Below are 21,183 nucleotides of genomic sequence, written 5' to 3'. Positions count from 1 at the left end.
AGCCCTTTCTTAAGCGGTTTACAGAGTATGCAGAATATTCCTTAAGCATATTGCCCCCAATGATCTGAGTTCTTATTTTACTGACCTCAGAAGGATGGAGTCAACCTGGAGACCCGAACTGCTGGCAATCAGCAGAAGTAGCTTGCAGTACTACATTCTAACCACTGCACCACCACTGCTCTAGTAAGGAAGGGGATAAATTAAAAAGAGTAAATATGGTGCAGGTAGTCCTCAATTTACAATCACAATTGGGCGCCAAATTTCTGTTGGTAAGTGAAACCCTTGTTAAGTGAGCTTTGCCTCATTTTATGACCTTTCTTGGCACAGCTGTTAAGTAAACCATTGCAGTTGTTAAATTAGTAGTATGGTTAAGTGAATCCAGCTTCCCCATTGACGTTGCTTGTCAGAAGGTCATAAAAGGTGATCACATGACCCTGCGGGACATTGCAAGTGTCATAAACATGAACCAATTGTCAAGCATCTGAATTTTGATCATGTGATCATGGAGATGCTGCAGTGGTCATAAGTGTGAAAAACTAAGTCACTTTTTTCAGTTCCCTAACTTCAAACGGTCACTAAATGAACTGTTGTAAGCCGAGGATTACCTGTATATCAAATGCTCCTGCCTTTTGGAGGAGCATCCCTCCCTCCAAGTTCAATCAGTCTACCTGCCTTTAAAGTTCTGAGGGACTTTTTTTTCCCAAGTATTGAGTGTGGGAGTAAGTGAGCTTCTGGGTGAATGGTATTTTAGTTGATTTTTCTTCCAGGATTTATGTGTTTCTATATTGTAGCACTTCTATATTGCCTTGCATTGTGGTTTTTACACTTTGTTTTGTTATTGATTTCTACTGTTATTTATTTATTTATGTATTGATTTTTACTGTTATTTATGATGTATACTCCCTGAATTATATGCAAAATAGCTTTAATAATTTAAAAAAAAAAACCACTGGGAAATTCCTTACATATAGTGAGAGAAAGGAAAGATATCAACCCAGAACAAATGGAGGGAAAATAATAAGGAAAAAGGAAACAATGCCTTCTCAGTGTTGCAGACTATGAATTTTGTCATGGAAAAAAGGCTCCATAATAACTTAGTCCAAATATAAAAGAAACCATTTGTCTAATGTAGAAAATGATGCACGAATGGTACATTCAACTCTGGGATGTCTTTTCCAATTTGTAAAACTTGGCTTGGCTTGGAGATTGGTTTATCGATTGAAAAGTAGAGGAGGGCAACTAAAAAAAATACCTGTGACGTAAACGCCTACTCCATATGTGCTTATATGTAAGGCCATGATGTAAATAAAAAGTATGGGGTTTGTGTTGTGACATTACACTACAAATGTCATCGTTTTGCGGTTGTCACGGCTATCTGCAAATGCTAGTATTAAAATTAGCAAATATTAAAATAGCGTTGCTAATTGGTAGAAAATGGCAGAATTGAGTATTAGTTTATAGTTGTTTTTTTTTTTAAAAAACTTTTTCCTGTCTCTTTAATTTTTTCCCAGTATCAATTATTTGAAAATTAAATGATTGAATACAGAAACCAGGAACTCTTCCTATAGACATCTTCTAAAAAAGTTTATTTCTATACAAGATCTCTTGAAATATGGGGGCTTTTTTTCTTGGGTACTTTGCGCTTTCCTTTAAGTCAGTATTGACTCCTAGTGACTGCAAGGACAAGTCCCTGCAGTTTTTTTGGCAAGATTTTCGGAAGTGATTTGCCATTGCCTAGGGCTGAGTGAGAGTGACTAGCCCAAGCTGCCTTTGCCTAAAGGGAGACTGGAACCACTATCTCATGGGTTCTAGCTTTATTCTTTAACCACTACACCAAATGTAATTATAATTGACCATAAAATGTTATTTTGCTGTGACTAAAAGTATAACCCACATCCTTTGAGCTTCCTGTCTATTCAAGTATGCATGTATAATTTATATCAATACGAAGAATGGCTGTATGTCACTACCCATGTTTTCCTGAAAATAAGACCGGGTCTTATATTAATTTTTATTCCAAAAGATGCATTAGGGCTTATTTTCTGGGTAGGCCTTATTTTCAGGGAAATGTGGCACTAAATGCATACGTCTGGCTGACTTTCTTAACTGGGATTTATTTGGAGGGGGTAGGATCTTATTTTCGGGGAAAGGTGGTATGTGTATTGTATGTATCAGCACCTTCCGACTTATACACACCTGTGTGCCAATTTACACTAGGCAGCAACCACTCCCCTACACCTGGTGCAATTGTACCATGGCATCCACCGGTGGGCCTTCCTGCTGTTGGCAACAGCACACCCCGCCCAGCCACATTCATGCCTTGCTGCAGGAATTGTTTACCCAGCCACCTATCAGCCTGCTTGTGAACCACCTAGGACCATTTGAAAACTATTTCTACTTTGTCTAGAGTAAATCTCAATTAATTAAAGCTAGCTAAAATTCAATACGTTTCCTGCAGACTGTTTTAAAAGCAGACATGAAAAAAATAAATCTGTCATCACAGTAGTAATGTAGTGATTAATTCTGCATTTCCCAGTAGTTTCAAGGAGATACTAAAAGACTCAATTCAGATGTCTGAAGAACTTTAAAAGATGAAGATGATAGTTAAACTCCAAACTCAAGATAAAGTTATTGCAAAAGACTTGATTTTGGCAAAATTTAAAACCCTCACAAAATGATGCCTTAAACCAGAGGTCTCCAAACTTGACAGCTTTAAGACTTGTGGACTTCAACTCCTAGAATTCCTCCTCCAGTCATGTTAGCTTAGATATTCTGGGAGTTGAAGCCCACAAGTCTTAAACTTGCCAAGTTTGAAGACCCTTGCCTTAAACCAAATTTAACAGCACCCAAAGTCATTGACAATTCCAATAAAATACAGACTTCCCCATGGATACGAAACATTCTTATTCATAAACCAAATGTGTATATCTACCCATTTCACAAAGAGCTACTCTGGACAGCATACAATAAATAATACAACAAATATAAAAACATGTAAAAATCACATTAAAAAGATAATTTATAAAAATAATATAAAAGCCTTAGGCAGAGAGAGAATAAAAATGGCTACCCCAGCAATAAAGTTATCAAGGTATGTCTTCAGAGCTGCAGATCTGATAACATAAATAGGTCTTGAGGGATTTCTGGAATGTCAAGAGATGGAGCCAATCTAATCTTGGAGGAAGAACGTTCCATAAGGCAGGCACCATTTATTCTGGAACCTACCAAATGTAAGCTCCTAGCTGATGATTCAGGCAGCATGCCTTGTCTGACAGATCTCCTGTGATATGCTAATATAATCAGGGAGAGGCAGTCCCTCAGTCCATGCCATGAAGGGCTTTCAAGGTTAAAACCAGCAGCTTGAATTGGATCTGGGAATAAACTGGCAACCAATGCATCTTGTGGAACAGAGGTATAGCATGCACTGTTCAAAGGTGTGCACATACCTAGCTTCTCACTGTCAGCTTGAGGTTTCCAGGCATTCTTCTGCATCTACTTTGTGTCTATTGTTTATAAGACTTAAGTTATTGGAAAATAGTCTTCCCCCCTTCAGCTTGTTTCAAAACCTGGCCTCCTGCTGCCCCATATTACTATATTCCCCACCCCACCCCCACATCCCCATAGCAATACAGATCCAAGCACAAGATTTGGAACTGCAGGTGAAAATAATCACACACAATTCACTCCCTCATTCTTGAACTTCTTTGGGCCACAATTTAAGTTTGTGGACCAAAGGTCCATATTTTACCTCAGAGTAACCTGGTCCCATGTCAGGAAGGCCCTTAAAGGTCAAAAACAGCACCATGGATTTTACCCAGATGTAAATTGGCAACCGATGTAGCACTCAGAATAGAGGTGAAATATGTACCTTCCTAGGGGCCTACATGACACTCTGCCCAGTCACATTCTGCACCAGCTGAAGCTTCCAGATTTATTTATTCATGTTTCATACTTCTTAACAGCCCACCCCCGTCATATACTTTTCAAGGGTAGCCCCATGCACAGCACATAACCAGGGTATGAGTGACTGGAAGTATGGTCTCGCTGTCTAGGAAGGGACCCAACTGAAACATAATATGAAACTGCACAAAGGCCCTCCTAGCTAAGACTGCTCCTCCAACAGGAGTCCTGGGTCTAAAAGGACTTCCAGATTGCACACCAGATCTGTCTGGAGCAAATATGGTAAAAAGAACCAGAGATTCCACCCGCCCCTTCCCCCAGAAAAGACAAAACACCATCACTCTGTCTTGCTAGGATTTAGTTGAAGCCATCTGAAATCCCACAACCTCCATTCACATGAACAATGCTTCAACAGCATCACACAATTCATTATTTAGTCATTTTTGTGTTTCTCCTCACACCTAGGCTGTCTTTTTTTATCAGTCTCTTTTTTGGGCTTCTCTCACTTTAGAAATTTAATAAGTTTTTCTAAATTATCAGCCTTCTTTATAAATCTGCCCATATCCTTTTGCTTGTAAAGTAACCTCTTAAAACATGTTATCATTACTTGTTTAAATTTTTCATTCCATATCCTCTAATACAGAAAATACTATTTCAGTTAAAACACTATATTATACACAACAATTCTCAGGATATGTTTAATAGATATTGGCTGTTTTTCCTGCTTTGTTGCTATAAGGAAGGGTCCTTGGTGTTCTCTGAGCTTGGTTGTTTTCCTGCGGACGTTTCATTACCCAAACTTGATACAAATATTTTAGACCCCAAATGGCATGCATAAGAATGTTTTATTTTAGTGTCCTATTAGTATATATTAATATTAGCATGTTGCAGGATCAACAAGTTAATCACTGAGACCAGAGGTTTATTCTTCCAAACTTTTGGATATGCGTTGGAGCCCATCAGAGAGGTTCTCCCTCTCTCCAGAATGCGTCTACATCATCTACATTCTGAGAGACAGCAGTTCCCCAGAATGAGTCCGAAAGCTTGGAAATACAAACTTCTGGTCCCGGTGGCCAACTCAGATTGGACCCTGCAACATTATAGCAATAGACTTATATACCGCAGTGCTTTACAGACCTCTCTAAGTGGTTTACAGAGTCAGCCTATTGCCCCCAATAATCTGGGTCCTCATTTTACTGACCTCAGAAGGATGGAAGGCTGAGTCAACCTTGAGCCTGGTGAGACTTGAACTGCCAAACTGTTGGCAGCCAGCAGTCAGCAGAAGTAGCCTGCAGTGCTGTGTTCTAACCATTGCGCCACCACATTTTCCTGGGACATATATATTTTGCCTTTACTCGCAATATTAGCATATGACATAAATTGGCATACTCAAACTTACAAAAAAGGACTGAGCAGTTATTGTAAGTTTACATAGAAACTTGTTATTTATAGTAACACTGTAATTCACCAATATGGGTTACTATGAACAAAATGTGTCCATATTATCTTAAGACAGAATTGTTTACATAAAGTCTTTCCACTGAAGCCCATAAGCGAAACCATATATTTATTGTAGGCATAATTCAAGGCCCAGCAAAAGCACAGCAAATCTTCTGTTTTACAATAACATTTAAATGGCTTCAGCTTGAAGTCTGCTTTTCTACATTTCTCCTTAAAAAGACGAAACATCTCTTTTTCACAGAAAGGCAGCTGTAAATTTATATACCTGTTTCCCCCGAAAATAAGATCCAAGTGGAAAATAAGTCCTAGCATGATTTCTTTAGGATGCTCATAATATAAGTCCTTACCTCCAAAATAAGCCCCAAAATAAGCACATTATGACTTTCCCAATTGGTTTCCTCATTGACTTTGCTTGTGGGAAGCTGGCAGGAAAGGTTGCAAATGATGATCATGTGATTGTGGGATGCAAGCTGGATCCCCAGCACCTTGAACATGACCATGAGACTGCTGGGATGAAGGCCAGTTATGAGTACCATTTGCGTAGCCCTATGTAACTTGAGACAGCTGTTGAATGAGAGATCGTTAACAGAGGATTACTGTATGCCATATTTTTTTACATTTTTAATTCAAAATTATCATTTTATCATAGAAAATAAAATACAAACCAGTAAAAGAAACAAACAAAATGAAACAAAACAGAAACTTACCTTCAACCCTAACAAGGAAAAAGAAAAGTATACAAAAAAGGGGGAAATTGGACAATTAAATTTAACATGTAACATGTAACATAAAAAAACTCCAAATTCTCTTCCCCTTTTACGTATACTCTCTCTCTCTCTCTCTCTCTCACTCACACACACACACACACACATAATATAGAAGAAAAAGTAGTCAACAGATTGAGCTAAACATTAATCTTCAAATCCTTGTGTTAACCATCTGTTATTATATTTAGCACATAGAAAGTCCACAGTTTCCAGTTTCTTATAAAGCTATCTAGTCCATTATCTCTAATCAAAGCAATTAATTTCACCATCTCTGTTAATTCAGTTAATTTCAAAATCCATTCTTCAACAGTTGGAATCCCTTTATCTTTCAGTGTTTGGCATGTAACAATCTTCACAGCCATCACCATGTGAAGGAATAGAACCCCAAATTGCTTTTCAATTGACTTGTCCATCATATCTAAAAGAAAAGTTTCAGGTTTCATTAATATTTGTATCTTAAATATTTTTGGTACTGTCGTTATGTTTATCCAGTATATTTTCACATATTTGCAAGACCACCATATATGATAAAATGAACCTGGATTTTGACTACATTTCCAGGACTTGTTTTAATTGAATTTTTCTAATAGGAGCTAAAATTATCTGATCGCCCACTTTTGTGTGTCTCAATAGTGCCTCCTAAAACTCCTGGATTAGGATCCACACCCTAACAAAACTGAATAAAATGAAATTTAATTGCTTCCAAAGAGTGCCTTTTTCATGTAATCCCATTTATACACTGATATAAATACATGTGCATACATCTGCACTTTTTATCTTAATGCCAGGGTGATTATAATGTTTAGCCACTGGATAATACAATTTGCTCAAATTTGCCAGGAGATTATAACCAGGAGATTAGGGATGGAGCATTTTTCTTCAATTGGCAAAACAACAATGAGTCTCTCCAAACATTTTGGCTTTTAGTTATCCCCTGTTTCTTTATAAAATGAGGATTATGTTCAAAATAAAGAAAAAGGGTCTGTGGGCAACAATAACCCAGAAGCCTCAGCTAATCTCTCTCTAACCATTGTTATCTAGTAAACTTTGAACATGTGCTGAAACAGGATAGCTCTGCTCTACTTTTTGCATGAGGATTTTTCAAATATTTGGTATTAACACATGTCCCTCTAGTATGTCCAAACCACTAATTATTCTTCAGCTTTCCTAACTATCTAGACTCTGTTAAAATGCAAATAGATATCTAGGCTAACCATATGAGAAAGGGAGGGATATGATTGTGTTTTATGATGGTTTGGCTGAAAATGAGCACTTCCTGGGTTTTATTGAAATGTTTTCAAGATTTTCTCCCAGGGTTCATAATTTGGAGGTTCTCTTGGATTTGCATTTCCTGCTTCTTGGCAGTTATTACCAAGAAGGCCATGTTGTGTGCCAACTTCCTGGTCTAACAGTTTCCCATGCCGTGGTCACCTGCCAGGTGAACTGTGTACATGGGGCTGCTCTTGAAAAATATCTGGAAGCTTCAGTTGGCCCAAAATGTAGTGGCTTGCAAAAGTTCTACTTTTATAAATCTTTATAAAGTTTATAAATGATATAAAGCTACAAGCTGCCAGAAAAAAAAACTTTCTGATGTTACCTTTATCTTATTAGTCTTGCAGCAAAATCAGTGTAATGTTGTGTTACTGCAAGCGGTTAATATTTTTAACTCGGCTGTAAAGGAAGAGCCTTAAATTGCTAGAGTCTCAGCCGATTTGCTATGCTTATTCCCCACTTCCCTCCTACTGCAGACTAGAAGACTAAAAATAGTGTTCAAAGGTCTCTTTCAAAGATTTTGTGTAGGCTGACCAGTCTTTAAGTTTGTATCTTGAGGTCTGTCATAATAAGTAAACTCAAACAGGAAGAGTCTTGTTAACATGATACTTCTTCAGGGCTGCAGAATAAAATCTTTTGGTTTGATAAAAGAATATCCACTGAAGACTCTAGGATAAATTTCATAATATGTGCATGTTATTAAGTAACATATTTATTCCTCAAATAAAATAACTATTCTGGGACAAGACTGATATGCAAAAAAACCTACAAACTGTACATGACTTGTATCAGAGGAGCCTTCCTCCAACAAAGTAAATTAATTGGTGAAATTTACTCATATAGCAGTTGACAGTCAATTATATTAAGTGAAGTGCAGATATATTTTTTTAAATGTGCACATGGACACACATATGCATACATACTATGGCCACAGTATTTACTGTGTGCAATTCTGATCACCTTAGTTCAGAAATTATATTGTAAACTATCAGAAGTGGAGAAGAAAGTAATCGAATTGATCAGGAGTACTAAGGGGAGGTGGAATGCAAAGAAATCTGGTAGATCGTTTCCAACCAACACATTTTATTTAAAAAAATTGTTGAAACTTTTGGTTTTAGGCAATCTTAAATGGTCTCAAAGGCAATCGGTTTTAACACATTACAGTTGTTAATGCATGTGTAACCTGCGTCTGCTTAAGCAATTGTTTTTTCCCTTCCTTACCCCTGCCTCATTCCAGTTTAAATCCTACATCAATTTAGTGGTTCTGTAGATCTGATGAAGGGACCCACAGCCCTAAAATTAAAATAAAATTTAAAGTGGCTCCCCTAACCTTTTATGGTATCATTGGCTGCTGCTCTTAGATACCTCCAGGTTATAAAAGGAGGAGAGTTTTTTAGATCAAATTTTAACACATCTTGGCATATTGTCCCTAGCTAATCAGTTAATATAGTTAATATAATATAGTTAATATAAAATAGTTAATCAGTTAAAAATAGCTAATTAATGTTAATATAGTTGGATGTACAGATAGTTGGTTAAATATATTAGCGAGAAAGAGCATATGTAGAAAAATGTCCATTTTTATTATTGTGTTCCTTGAACTACCAGAACTTCTCAGGGGCTGAGAACATTTCTCCTAAGTCCTGTCCTGTATTACAAAGCCAAGGTTTATTTTTTTCCTGACTTCTGTAGGGATCAATGTCACCTAAGAAGATGATGTGCTTTCTTCCTAAATTTCTAACAGTAATTTCTTGTGTATGGTGATGATGGTAACCAAGATGTCTCTTATTCTGCTGAAATGTATATGTTAATGTACTGTACAATCTTATAAAATCATTGGTTTCTATAAATAAACCTACATTTTTTTCCCTTGTAAAAAAAAAAAAGAACAGCTATTCAGATTTCAATGGATTTTAAACAAGTGACAAATTAGGAATTTAGATTAAGGCATAATTGGATGATCAATTTTCTCATTAATTTAGTTCATCCTTTCTGCTTATTTTATCCAGACTATAATTCTTTGGTGTGCTGATTAGAGACACACAACTCTGTAATCCTGTATTTTACATTAAATGCCAACATTGTTTAGCTGTTTCTGCTGATGAGCCCGTTTACAAATGATAAATCAGAATTAATATCAACTCTTATTATGCTTATGGAAATTCTTAATCATCCAGGCCATGATTGTCCCAAAGGTGTTTTTTCAAGAGGCAACTGGACTGTCTGGTTTTTCTTTGAAGATGTTTTGTTTCTCATCCAAGAAGCATTTCAACTCTCTTATTATGACATCTAAATGTGACCATTTTTGTTCTATCCAAGCTGCAGTGATTCAGAAGGAAATATTTTTTTTTTGAATTAGACCGTCTGGGCTCAGGTCAAAATTCTGCTTCAACATGGGACCGGTTCTGTGGAGAAAGGTTTTTCCATGGAACCAGAGGTTTTGTGTGCTGCCTGCATCCAGTGGGCGGGGCTTCGCTTGTTTGCACAGCCCCGATGCTGACATGCCACGGACTAGTGCTGGTTCACAAACTGGGGGTTGCTCTAAGAGAATATACGTAGTTTCTCATGTGTCAAAAATGTTCAGGAGCTTTCAGATCTAGGTATGCAAAACTCTATTAGGCTTTCTTGAGCAACAACATCATATAAGATGCATATAATTGTCCTAAATTTGAAAAGAACAATGTTCTGCTTCTGTATAAACTCACTGCTGCTTTCTTGACATACAGTACCATGACATATGGACAATATTCAAACTAAACTCAAGTACACTTTTCAAATAAAATATTCAGGTGGATGAACATGTAGTCCCGCTTGGGCGGGGGGTTGGACTAGATGACCTACAAGGTCCCTTCCAACTCTGATTTATCTGTATCTGTATCTGAAGACAATTTCACAGATCTGAGTTCAGTCTAGGGAAACAAGAGTTATAAGAAAGATTGCAGGCTTCAGGTCTGGTTAGCTGCTTCAGTGCTAACTTTCCATTCTATTTTTCTATTGAATAAATGTCAAGTGCTTTTCCAGCTCTAGATCTGCGGATATATTTTTGTTTCTATGTTACATTCTTTCTCTGAAGTGTTTATTCTTAAAAGTGATTTAACTTTCCAAGTTCAAATGACATTGTAATGCTAACTGTAGCACAAATGTTACTACCATTCTCATATACAAGTTGATACAACATTGTGAAGCAACTGTATCATGGAATCAATTTGGAGTTGTTTTTATGGACAAATTACAGTTTTATGTTTTCCAGAAAGATTAAGGTTGCTTTTCATATTTGCTCCTGAATTTTCCAGTTCTAATAGCTAAAATAGGGATTTTGAAAAGCAGTCTTTTTACCAATCGGTATGGCATTGATTGCATAATTTGATATTGCATAATATGAAATTACATAATATTACTTAGAATAATGTTCTTGGTTTTTTTTTTCTGGGCCTTGCTATTTAGTTCTGATGCAATTACATGTTAAGACAGCTGTTTGCTGACTTTGAAAGGCCAAAAGCCATAATCTGGGTATTGATTATAAATTTAAGAGGAAAGGAGGAATTACTATCATAAAATATAAAATATAGATAGTAGAATTTTGGCCTTTGTTTTTAAAGAAGCATTAAAAAAACCAGTGTTAGATTTCTGTCTTTATTTGTTCCCCTACCATAATTCCCTAAACCTTTTCCTGAGAATCCTCCACTTCTGAAAAGTACTGTAGAAATAAACATACTTGGAAAGAGAGAGATTGAAGATTGCTAACTGACTGTGCATGACTTAATTGTTACAATGTTCTCTCTAAGAAGTTGAGCTTAATTGTGAACTAATAAACCTATAAAACTTTCAATGTTCTAAGTTCCATTTTTTTAGAGGCCTTTAAAGTTCATTGATCTTATTAGTCATCCCGAGTTTAATGGATTAGGTTTTATATTTTGCTTTTTATATTTTGTGGGGTTTTTTGGAGGCTATGTAAAGTTTTTGCTATTAATTTAAACTGTTTTAATTGTTGTGTGAGGGGAAAAAAAGTGTAGATCTTGGCAAGTATAAGACCTATGGACTTCAGTTCCTAGAATTTCCCTTCCTCTTACTCTTCTCAGACACCATCTTTGCCCCTATCACTGCAATGGTTGTATTAATTACGTCACACCCAGCTAACCTGCCCTCTTAACTTCTTCCCAGTGCCCGCTTTATCATTAGCTGCCTTTTGGGAGGGCTTGAATTTAAGCATAGTAAACCCAGCCGTAAATAAGATCACTAGGAAGTGAGTGTGAATTGAAGGAAACTGCTAATTCCCCCAGAAAATAAGATTAATGCCTAGTTATCCTACAGTGTTGTTTTTTTAATGGAGAATATCTATTATTTTTATTTTTACCCAGATACATAAAAAGAAGAGGGGTGGGGAAATCCCATAAAATAATAAAAAAAACCATCACAAATATATTACATTACAGTTTTAAATACAAGCTGCTTGCCAGCCTGCAGACTCAGACATGCAAAACACATTCCCATGTTCTTTGTCACGTAGGGTTGGTTATCTTCCTCCCTCTGCTGGGGATACAGAAAGCTTAGGCAGAACTCAAGATATATCTGTGAAGGTGGTGAATTATGCAGGGTTTTCTTTTTCCTCTTTAGTCTCTGAGTAATAGATGGAATTTCCAAGAAGCTGGGACTTTCTAGAGATATTCTAGGTTTCTCTGCTCCAGAACTATGTTATTTCTAGCCAGGAACTGGGCTGTTCCTAATTTCTGTTTTCTGTATTAAGTTTCATATTCTCCATCTCCCTGAATAAATTATAAAACTAAATGCTTAATATCAACCTTCATGCATATTTCAGGTGATCCTCGAAGATGCAATATTTTCTTTAGAATTTTCTTGAGATCTGTAGTATTTTGAATTCTTTGTAATCTGTAATATTTGAGGCAGCAAATTATGCATTTGTAACAAACCAGTGCCATGCTGTGATCTGTCTGGAGCGACGGATCTTCTTTGGGATTTTTCTTTTCTTTTTCTTTTTAATAAGTTGTCAGTGTTGAGTATAATTTATGTTCAACACTGAATATTTGAATTTTAATGGTTTAACATTACACTAAAGTATTTTAATGCTAAAAAAGTTATATGTTACACTTCCTTTTTTAAAATATAAACTTGACTTTGTTTGTTTCCAGGAAGATTAGATTATCTCCCAAATGGGAGAATGAGGAACTAAATTCTGACATTATAGTGACTCTATGCTGTATAGTTAGGAGGGAGCATTTTTGAGATTATCTCAGTGTTTGCATTTTAACAGCCAGAAAGCCAGAAGATGGTCTGTAACACTCTTGATGTCAATTGGGTAGGTGCCAATGAGATACTCTTTGGGAAATAGTAATACAATAGCAGTAAGATCTACTAAGCCATTACTCCAAAGCAGGAGGTGGAAACAAGGCATGAGCACTCAGAAAAGCTTCTGGGAAAGGAAGCTTCCATCATGCAGAGCATTCTGCTTAATTTTTAAACACATTAAAATTTGGTTTTATGAGTTAATATTGATATAGGATGGTAGTTCTCACCTTATAACCATAATGGAGCCTTCCCGTTATGATCACAGGTGGTAATAATCATTGAGATCACCTTATTTAACAACTCTCCCTCCAACCAACTTTGCTCTCCCTGGTATGGTGGTTAAACTTTCTCTGTTTTTAGATACATTCCTTATTGAAATGCTGCTAAAAAGTGACAAGTTCAAAAAATGATTTTTGCAGTTCCTAGAAAGAAGGATTAGTTTTTGCTAGGAAATACTGTAGAATGACACATTGTGATATACCTGATGTACCTGTGCTTTATGAGTAATAATCATGAGAAAATGTAATAAGACTGTAATCTGTTCTCCACTCTACCTTGTGACATTGCCTATCTCTTTGGTTTCCAGATGGCTTAGGATCAAGAGAAAGAAGATGTAAATGCATGGACATAAAAAAAAAATCTGATGTAAGCTTCTTTAATTAGGGTCCTTTCTGCATTTAGAGGAGACTCTAATGTCCCAAACTCAAGCCAGTAAGTGTTGCTTAAATTATAATTTCTCATAACCTTCAGCAGACATGTAACAATAAATTAGTGAACCCAAATTCTGACTTTTAATATTTTGTGTGTAGATGTTCTTTTCTTTGTCTAAGCTCTTATCTTGACAATAGATGTTCTGAAGCACTCCTTAGGTGAAGAAATGAGAGGGAACATATTGAATTACAGAATTCTGAAATGTAATAAATCTTTTGAAGTTATCTTGTCTTATATGAATGAATTGTTACAGTGCTTAAGCACCATTTTTGCTGCTACATAGATGTACTTCACATACATTAAGCCATGATTTACTTAATCACAGTTTATTATACAAGCACCACTTAGTAAGGTTCACCCATGCTGTGAAGTCATAATCATATATATTTTAGTGGCTATGTATATACAATATGCTAAGTAAAACCCAAAATATATGACACCAGGTTCACATTTTTACCTTACAGCTTACAGTCTTGATATTTCTCCATTTTATTTGAAACTACTACAGTCTGAAAGGAAATCTTCAGTACTTTGTTTCATTCATACTTGACTTTGAAATGGATCTCAGCTTTTCCAAGATCATCCTCTGGTCCTACACTTTCTGTACATTATTTTGTGAATTAATTCTATTTTTCCTTTGCTTTTAATCAGATTCCCTGATATTTTGAAAAGACACACATTTTCTTGCTGGGAAGTCACAAATCCATATAAATGCAGGTATGTTCTTTTTCCTAAAAAATTACTTCTGAAGCAGTAATTAAGACAAAAAGTGTAAAAACTGTATCTTTGTATTTGACTCTTGTTGTATTGTTATTTTGCTCTATCTGTCAATATGGGAACATGTCCTTTTGTATACCATGTGTATACCATATTATAGAACATCTACATAAATGGTTTATAGTAACTGGCAACCAGAATTGACGCATGGAACAGCAAAAACAAAAGAGAATCTGGTACTTTTAAAAATCAAGATAATGAAATAAATGTTTATCTTTTTAACAGAATCCTTATATTAGTCATAGATAACACACTTATGTAGCATTCAGTCTTCTGCCAATGCCCCATGTTCTTGAATTGCTCATATAATTTACTTCTCAGGTTTTGGAAGACATTGTTACTAATTTACTTTTCAGAAAGATGGATAATAAACACTGATAGAAGGCTACGCTCTATATCAGGGGTGTCAAACTGGATTTCTTTGAGGGCTGGATCAGCATTTTAGTTCTCCTCTGCGGGCTCTGCCAGCCGAAAACAGGATGGCCCATTTTCCAGCTGTTTTTCAGCCTGTTTTGGGCCCATTTTTCAGCCCATTTTCCTGCCTGTTTCTGGCCAGTTTTTTTGGCCCTGTTTTGGTCTGTTCTTTGGCCTGTTTTGGGCCTGCTTTTTGGCCCAGTTTCAGCTGGCAGAGTGCCTCAGGAGGCCATGGAAGGTGGAAATAAGGCACAGGGGGACACACACGGCCTGTTTTAGCCACCAGAGGGCCGGCGGACTGATCCTTTGATAGTTCCAGGCCGGCCCCACAGGCTGGATTTAACCATCCCATGGGCCAATCCGGCCTGTGGGCCTTGAGTTTGACACCCCTGCTCTATATCCTAAACAGATCCAGTTGACATAATTTTGTTGTAAAATAAGGATAAGAATTAATTTTATTCTTAGTTTATTTCTTTCTGTGATTTTTTCTTTTCTTTTACTGTTGAATTTGTGTCATAATCCATTTGGTAATTCTTTAAGGTGCTTCAAAAATGTAATATTAATGGTGTCAGGTTTCCAAGCGATGAAATCCACTTGATAGTTTGTCTACTTTGTTGTGATAATTTTCCTTTCTGTGTACGTAGTATATGTATGTAAAAGAAGACTGCAAAGCGATGGCTTTCTGTGCAAAAATGAGAAGTTCAAAGAAAAATGAAGTCAAGGCAGAAGTTCAGGAGCAAATGCTGGAAATAGTGTTCTACTTACAAGAAAAGCCTTCCCTTCCTTATACAAGTGGCAAGTACACAGCTGAAGAACTTTGCACTGAAGCAGCAAAAAAATGCTGTGAGTTTCAGCAGTGTCTTTTTTATTATTATTATTATTATTTAGCTTGTTTAAAACAAACAGGAATGATTTTTAGACTGGTGAATTTTAAAGGGAGTTAGAGAAATTACCAAATAAAGGCCTCAGTGACTTCTAATTGTTAAGTTATTTATCATTGTTACGCTGTGCTATGCTTTTGCAGCAGATTGCATTGAAAAGATAGCATTAGAATACAGATAGTCCTCGATTTGCAAGCACAGTTGGGACTGCATCTCTAAGCAATTTGGTTGTTAAGTGAATCACACCTGATTTTGTGAACTTTTTTGCTATGATTGTTAAGTGAATCATCACATTTGTTAAGTGAATCACACGGTGGTTAAATGACTGCTAATTGGAAGCCAGCTGGAAAGGTTGCAGATGGCAGTCATGTGACCTTGGGATTTACAACCATTGTAAATACACATGGGTTACTAAGCATCTGAATTTCGGTCACCTGACTGCAGGGAGGCTGCGGCATTGCAAATGGGAGGACTGATTGTAAGTCCGTTTTTTCCAGTGCCATCATAACTTTAAACAGTCGCTAAACAAATGGTTGTAAGTTGAGGACCACCTGCAAAATATATTAAAATAGCCCTTAAAAATTAAATTGCCCCCAGTATCAGAACCTAACCTTGACTGATCTAAATAAAACAATAGAATATATTTTTAAAATCCCAAAACAAAAAACTTAAGCATGGGTAGGTCCATGAAGTCACCAAGACTTAAACTTGACTTGAGGATCTTTGTCAAAAGCTGGGTCCCTCTGAACAACCTTCATTAGTAAAGACAGCAAGGGCACTGCTAGTGGATTGCAAATATGGCTTTGCCCTGTGCACTCTGCTACTAACAGCCTTTGTTTCTGACTCAGTTTATCACCGTGTCTTTTCCTGTGGAAAATATTTGCTGGCTCCAATTGAGGGTATCAAGAGAGTGCTTTTCATACAAGCCTCTCGTGGAGTGTTGTGTGCGTAGAATTATGAGAAAAGATCCCATAAGGATAATCTTTGAAAAAGTGTCCAAAAGCACACATGTGAGTTACAGACAAGGCAAAGCATGTGTGCAAATTACTAGTTTCTTTCAGAGTTTAGAATGCTATATGAGCCTTGGTGGCACAGTGGTTAGAGTGTAGTATTGCAAGTTACTTCTGCTGACTGCAGGCTGCCTGCAATTTGGCAGTTCAAATCTCTCCGGGCTCAAGGTTGACTCAGCCTTCCATCCTTCCGAGGTGGGTAAAATGACCCAAATTGTTGGGGCCATATGCTGATTCTGTAAACCGCTTAGAGAAGGCTGTAAAACACTATAGAGTGGTCTATAAGTCTTACTGCTATTGCTATATCTACTATCTTAAAAATCTTAACTTTGACCCAAACATCTTTACTGTACATTACATCATTGTTTTACAGAAACAAGATGACTCTCTTTAAGATACTTCCTGTTATTAGCTGCTCCGTTTTAATATTTCACATGCCTTTTTGGCTTAGATATTCTACTAGATATATATATTCCTTCCTTACTGTAATTACAGTTTCAGTTAATGTGTTTATCACTGCTTTTCTGTGAACTTTATCCATTAATGTGACTCCCATCTCTCCAGTAGATTCTTTCTTTTTGCTTATTGTTTGTGGATAGAACAAAAATCACTTGGATGGACTTCAACAATTCATATACTTATTCGGAGTAACTTTTTGTTATAAACTGCAATGAACTTTTCAAAAGCCCATATATTATTCATACTAATTGAGTTTAAAGGCTGTGTGTAGCACGGTAGCCAATAATGCAAGCATATAAGGCAATTGCTTCCAAACTGTTTAAAAACTTAAAAGTGTAGTAGAAGTCATGCCACTATCAAAAACCACCCCTTTTTATTCCTTGTAGGAATAAACAGATTGCATACAGATTGCAATCTGACTGTACTTCACTAAAAAAGTATACATTAGTTTTCCAGTTTTTAAAAGTGATTTAAGATCTTAAGTCAATCTTCAATGCAATAAATTGTGAATCAGTTTTGGTTAATTTGAAGCAGGATTTTCTCAGTTTGTCCTTAGAACCAAAGATACCTCTCTATGTTTGATTAAGAGGAGAAACTGTGGAAAAATGCCCAGAACCCGCCCTGAATCTTGCTTTAGGAATGTTTGGAAACAGTTCTTAGCTTCCCAATATTAGTTTTTCTAAATTTGTTTATGTATGTATGTGTACTGTGGATTGTTGCCAAACTGCAGTCCTGACTATAAATCACACGCAAAAGCTGTTGTGATGCTTTTTGCAAATGCACATTTATTGAATCAGAAGTGCAAAAATTAATCGGGGAGAGAAAATAAATATATTTTAAGGGCTCATTACTCCACCTAAAATGCTTAGAGTTATTATAGTCAGGGTACTTTTTCTTGTTATCTGTTTCTTTTTCCAATAGTGCATTATATTAGCCATTGAGGAGAATTTTTTTTTTTAATGTCACAAGCTCCACCACTATTTGCCTTTCCTTTTCCTGCTATATATAAGCTAATGGCTCCTTTGTGTTTACTGTGCTCATTTCCTCTTTCTTCCTCCTGTTCTTCTAACCTTTGCCCAAAGTTTCTTATACCAAAGTCTCCAGTTAACCCTTTACTTGCTGTAATAGACACAAGCAAATAAGCTATCATTTATACAGTTGTACAATAAAGATAGCTAAAACGGTGATTGTGCTTTATAGTCTCATTGAAGAAAGGCGAACAATAACAGCTACAATCCTTATTGAACATTTTTATATTAAAAAGTAGCTACTGTATAATTGAAAGCAGAAAATAATTTTAACAGTAAATAGTACAGTTTTATATTGTGTTTAGACTATTGCTGGTCTGTGACTGTAATAAAGTTTATTATTATTATTGTGTTTAGCTATTCATTGAACTATTTGTTTTCCTCTTTTTCTTTTCTTTCTTTTACCAGCTATTTCTCCTCTGTGCCACAATTTGTTTGCCCTCTTTGATGAAAGTAGAAAGATCTGGTATGCACCAAATCACATCTTCTACGTTGATGAGAAAACATCACTCCGGGTTCATTATCGCATGAGGTAACTACGACAGTCTCTGATACAATTAGTGCGATAGTAGCTTTGTGGCTTGCTTCAGCAAGCCACTTAATTCCCTTGCTTTTAAAATACTTCCAGCCTTCACCTTGTTTCCAAGAAACCACAGCTAAAAAGCATTTCATATTAGAACGGTTTTGAACGATTGCAGTTTTGCTGTTCATGACACAGATTAGAGAAAAGTAGGTCTAAATTGAATAAACTCCCCAATTCTTTCTACTGTCCCATCCCAGCCAGCCAGAGGGGCATGCTCCAGGTAAGGACTACTTAGATGATGGGACCCAGGAGGAAGCCTTTTTGGGTATGGCACCCGTCCTCAGAAATATCATCCCTCCGAAATTAGACTGCCCATGTCCCCCATTAGTCTTCCAGAGATGTGGCTCTGTGTTCATGTTTGGGGTTCCAGATGTGTGACAGAGATTGCTTCTTGGTTGCTATAGGTTTTATGTTTTCTGTGTGTTTTTTAAAATTGCTTTTAATATTGTTAACAGTCCAGAGACATGTATTTGTGATGGGCAGCCATATAAGTCTACTAAATAATTTGATATAAATAAATGAAATAAGTCAGTTAAATTGATTTAGTACAGAAATAATAGCTAAGCTGAATAATGTTTTATAAATGTGGAATTTAAATGGCTGAGAGTAATGGGGTATTTACATTTTTAAATTGCATAGAGATTATTGTATGGTTGGTTGTGTTTAGTTCAATTTTTTTCTTTTAGTGGTGTTTGTCCAGTTTTACTTTGTGGAAGAGCACCTCATTTCGTTGCACCTGCTTGCGAGTGTAATGACAAATAAATTCTTATGTCTTATGTCTTATAATCACTATCTATACAAGAGAATATGAAGGGATTTTTGAAATGTTAAAACATCTTTGAATATTGAATTAAGGTTTGGTGGGATGTAGGTCAACGTATGTTGACTCATAGGTAGTCTCCAGGTTAGAGATCTTAGCTTACATAAAATAACATAAAAGAGAGTGTTACAAAATGAAAATGAATGAGACAACAAGGTATGATGTATTTAGTAAGAAAAAGATATTGGCAAAGAATATCATCGAAAAGAGCAAGGGTCAGTGAAGATTAAATAAGTTAGGGAAAGCATAAGGGCATTAGCCCCTTTACTTACAACTTCTTTGTGGCGTTCTGTTGGGTTGTAAAGAAGAAAAAAGAGAAAATGCAGAGCGAGTTGGATGGGGACTGGGTGAAAAGGGTTAAACAGGAGCCTCTAGTAGACCAAATGGAATTAAAAATGGCAGTAATTAAATAACTTGAATGTGACTGAATTCAAGAAAAGCTGGAAGGAATATTTCACAATTTGTATGGACTGACATTGGTACAGTATGTTGGAAGAGTGGAATTGAAACAAGTACTAATGTATAGTAAAATACAAGAAAAAAAAGGACAAAAAAAAATAAGTGGTTTGAGAATGTTGAAAACCAGTAAGATTATCAGTATAGATGGAGCAACTGACGATCCCCAGAGAGAGGTGAGAAATTTATACAACAAAAAATAATGTATGAAGTAATATATAGACATGAGAGAAGAAGGCTTTTAAGAATAGAAAGATATGAAGAAATATAGGGACTGGTGTTGGTATTTTTTTTTCTTTCTTTTCTCATGTCTTTACTTTGTTTTAATATTTCTTACTTTTTGTTCTGCATAATGCTGCTTATCTCAAAAGAAAATAATATGATTGCTATGCATGTATGTGCATTCACATCTCTCTCATTATGCTGCACTTGCTCTGTTTAACTCCATGCAGAAAGAACCACTTATTTATTTAAACAAGTATATATTATTTTCTTAATAACATTTTATTGCATTTATAGAAATATAGAAACATATGAGGACTTCCTGAATAATCTGTAATTACAGTAAAGAAGGAATATATATATATATATATATGTTTTCTGAGGTTCTCGCGGGTATTTGTATGTGGATCTTTGGTTATTCGGGTTCTCTCCCGCGTAAGATTCAAAGTATCTAGGCAACGTTTCGGCGAGGTCCCACTCGCCATCTTCAGGCTGGTGCTTTCGGCTTAGTGCCAGTGCAAGCAGTGTGTGACCGGAGCTGCCATCTCTCTATATACAAGTGGTGGGGGATGGTGTGCTGGGCTGGTTGGCTGTGCTGCAGCCTCTTGATTGGTTGATGGAGTTGATGTTGGTATAATGGGCTGTGTAATGGCCTTTTGTTGTAGAGATATCCTGGATCTTGTGCTGTCATCTCCTGGGTCGTTAGCCTCTTGTGTTTTAACGGCTTGGGTAATGGGTTGTGTGATGGGCTTGTGAGTTCTTTTGTTGTGGTATCCTGGGTCTTGCGTTGTAATCTCCTGGGTCGTTTGTGTTTTGATCTCTTTTCCATTAGCCTCCTGTGTAGTAACAGCTTGGGTAATGGGTTGTGTGATGACCTTGTGAGATTTATTGCTGTGGTATCCTTGGTCTTGTGCTGTGATATCCTGGGTCATTTGCTGTGTTGTGACTTCTTGAGTTCTTGAGGTGTAATTTCTTGAGTTTTCTGATGTGATGTCCTGAGCGGGTGGCTGTGATGTAGCATTTTGGGTTTTTAATATGGCTTTGAGTTTGGGGTCTGGGTCTGTGTTCGTTTGGCTTCGAGTTCGTGGTCGTGCCACATCTTCATGGTGGGGGTCAGT

The 21,183-nt window shown here is 36.4% G+C and overlaps 1 protein-coding gene across 1 annotated transcript in view; it reads left to right on the top strand.

Annotated features, from left to right (window-relative positions):
* Positions 1-21,183, top strand: part of JAK1 (Janus kinase 1) — a 54,510-nt gene that overhangs the window by 1,452 nt on the left and 31,875 nt on the right. The window contains exons 2-5 of the mRNA XM_026665982.2: positions 13,291-13,415; positions 14,067-14,132; positions 15,251-15,449; positions 18,393-18,516. Coding sequence (XP_026521767.1) covers positions 14,127-14,132; positions 15,251-15,449; positions 18,393-18,516 — 329 coding nt within the window. The 5' untranslated portion in view covers positions 13,291-13,415; positions 14,067-14,126. The remainder of the gene's footprint in view (positions 1-13,290; positions 13,416-14,066; positions 14,133-15,250; positions 15,450-18,392; positions 18,517-21,183) is intronic.

The sequence above is a fragment of the Notechis scutatus genome, chromosome 3 (assembly GCF_049901735.1).
Source record: "Notechis scutatus isolate UNSWTSFEM ecotype Mainland chromosome 3, rNotScu1.2, whole genome shotgun sequence".
NCBI classification, from domain to species: Eukaryota; Metazoa; Chordata; class Lepidosauria; order Squamata; family Elapidae; genus Notechis; species Notechis scutatus.
The sequence above is the reverse complement of the archived record's forward strand: the minus strand, read 5'-3'. Positions and strand labels throughout refer to the sequence as shown.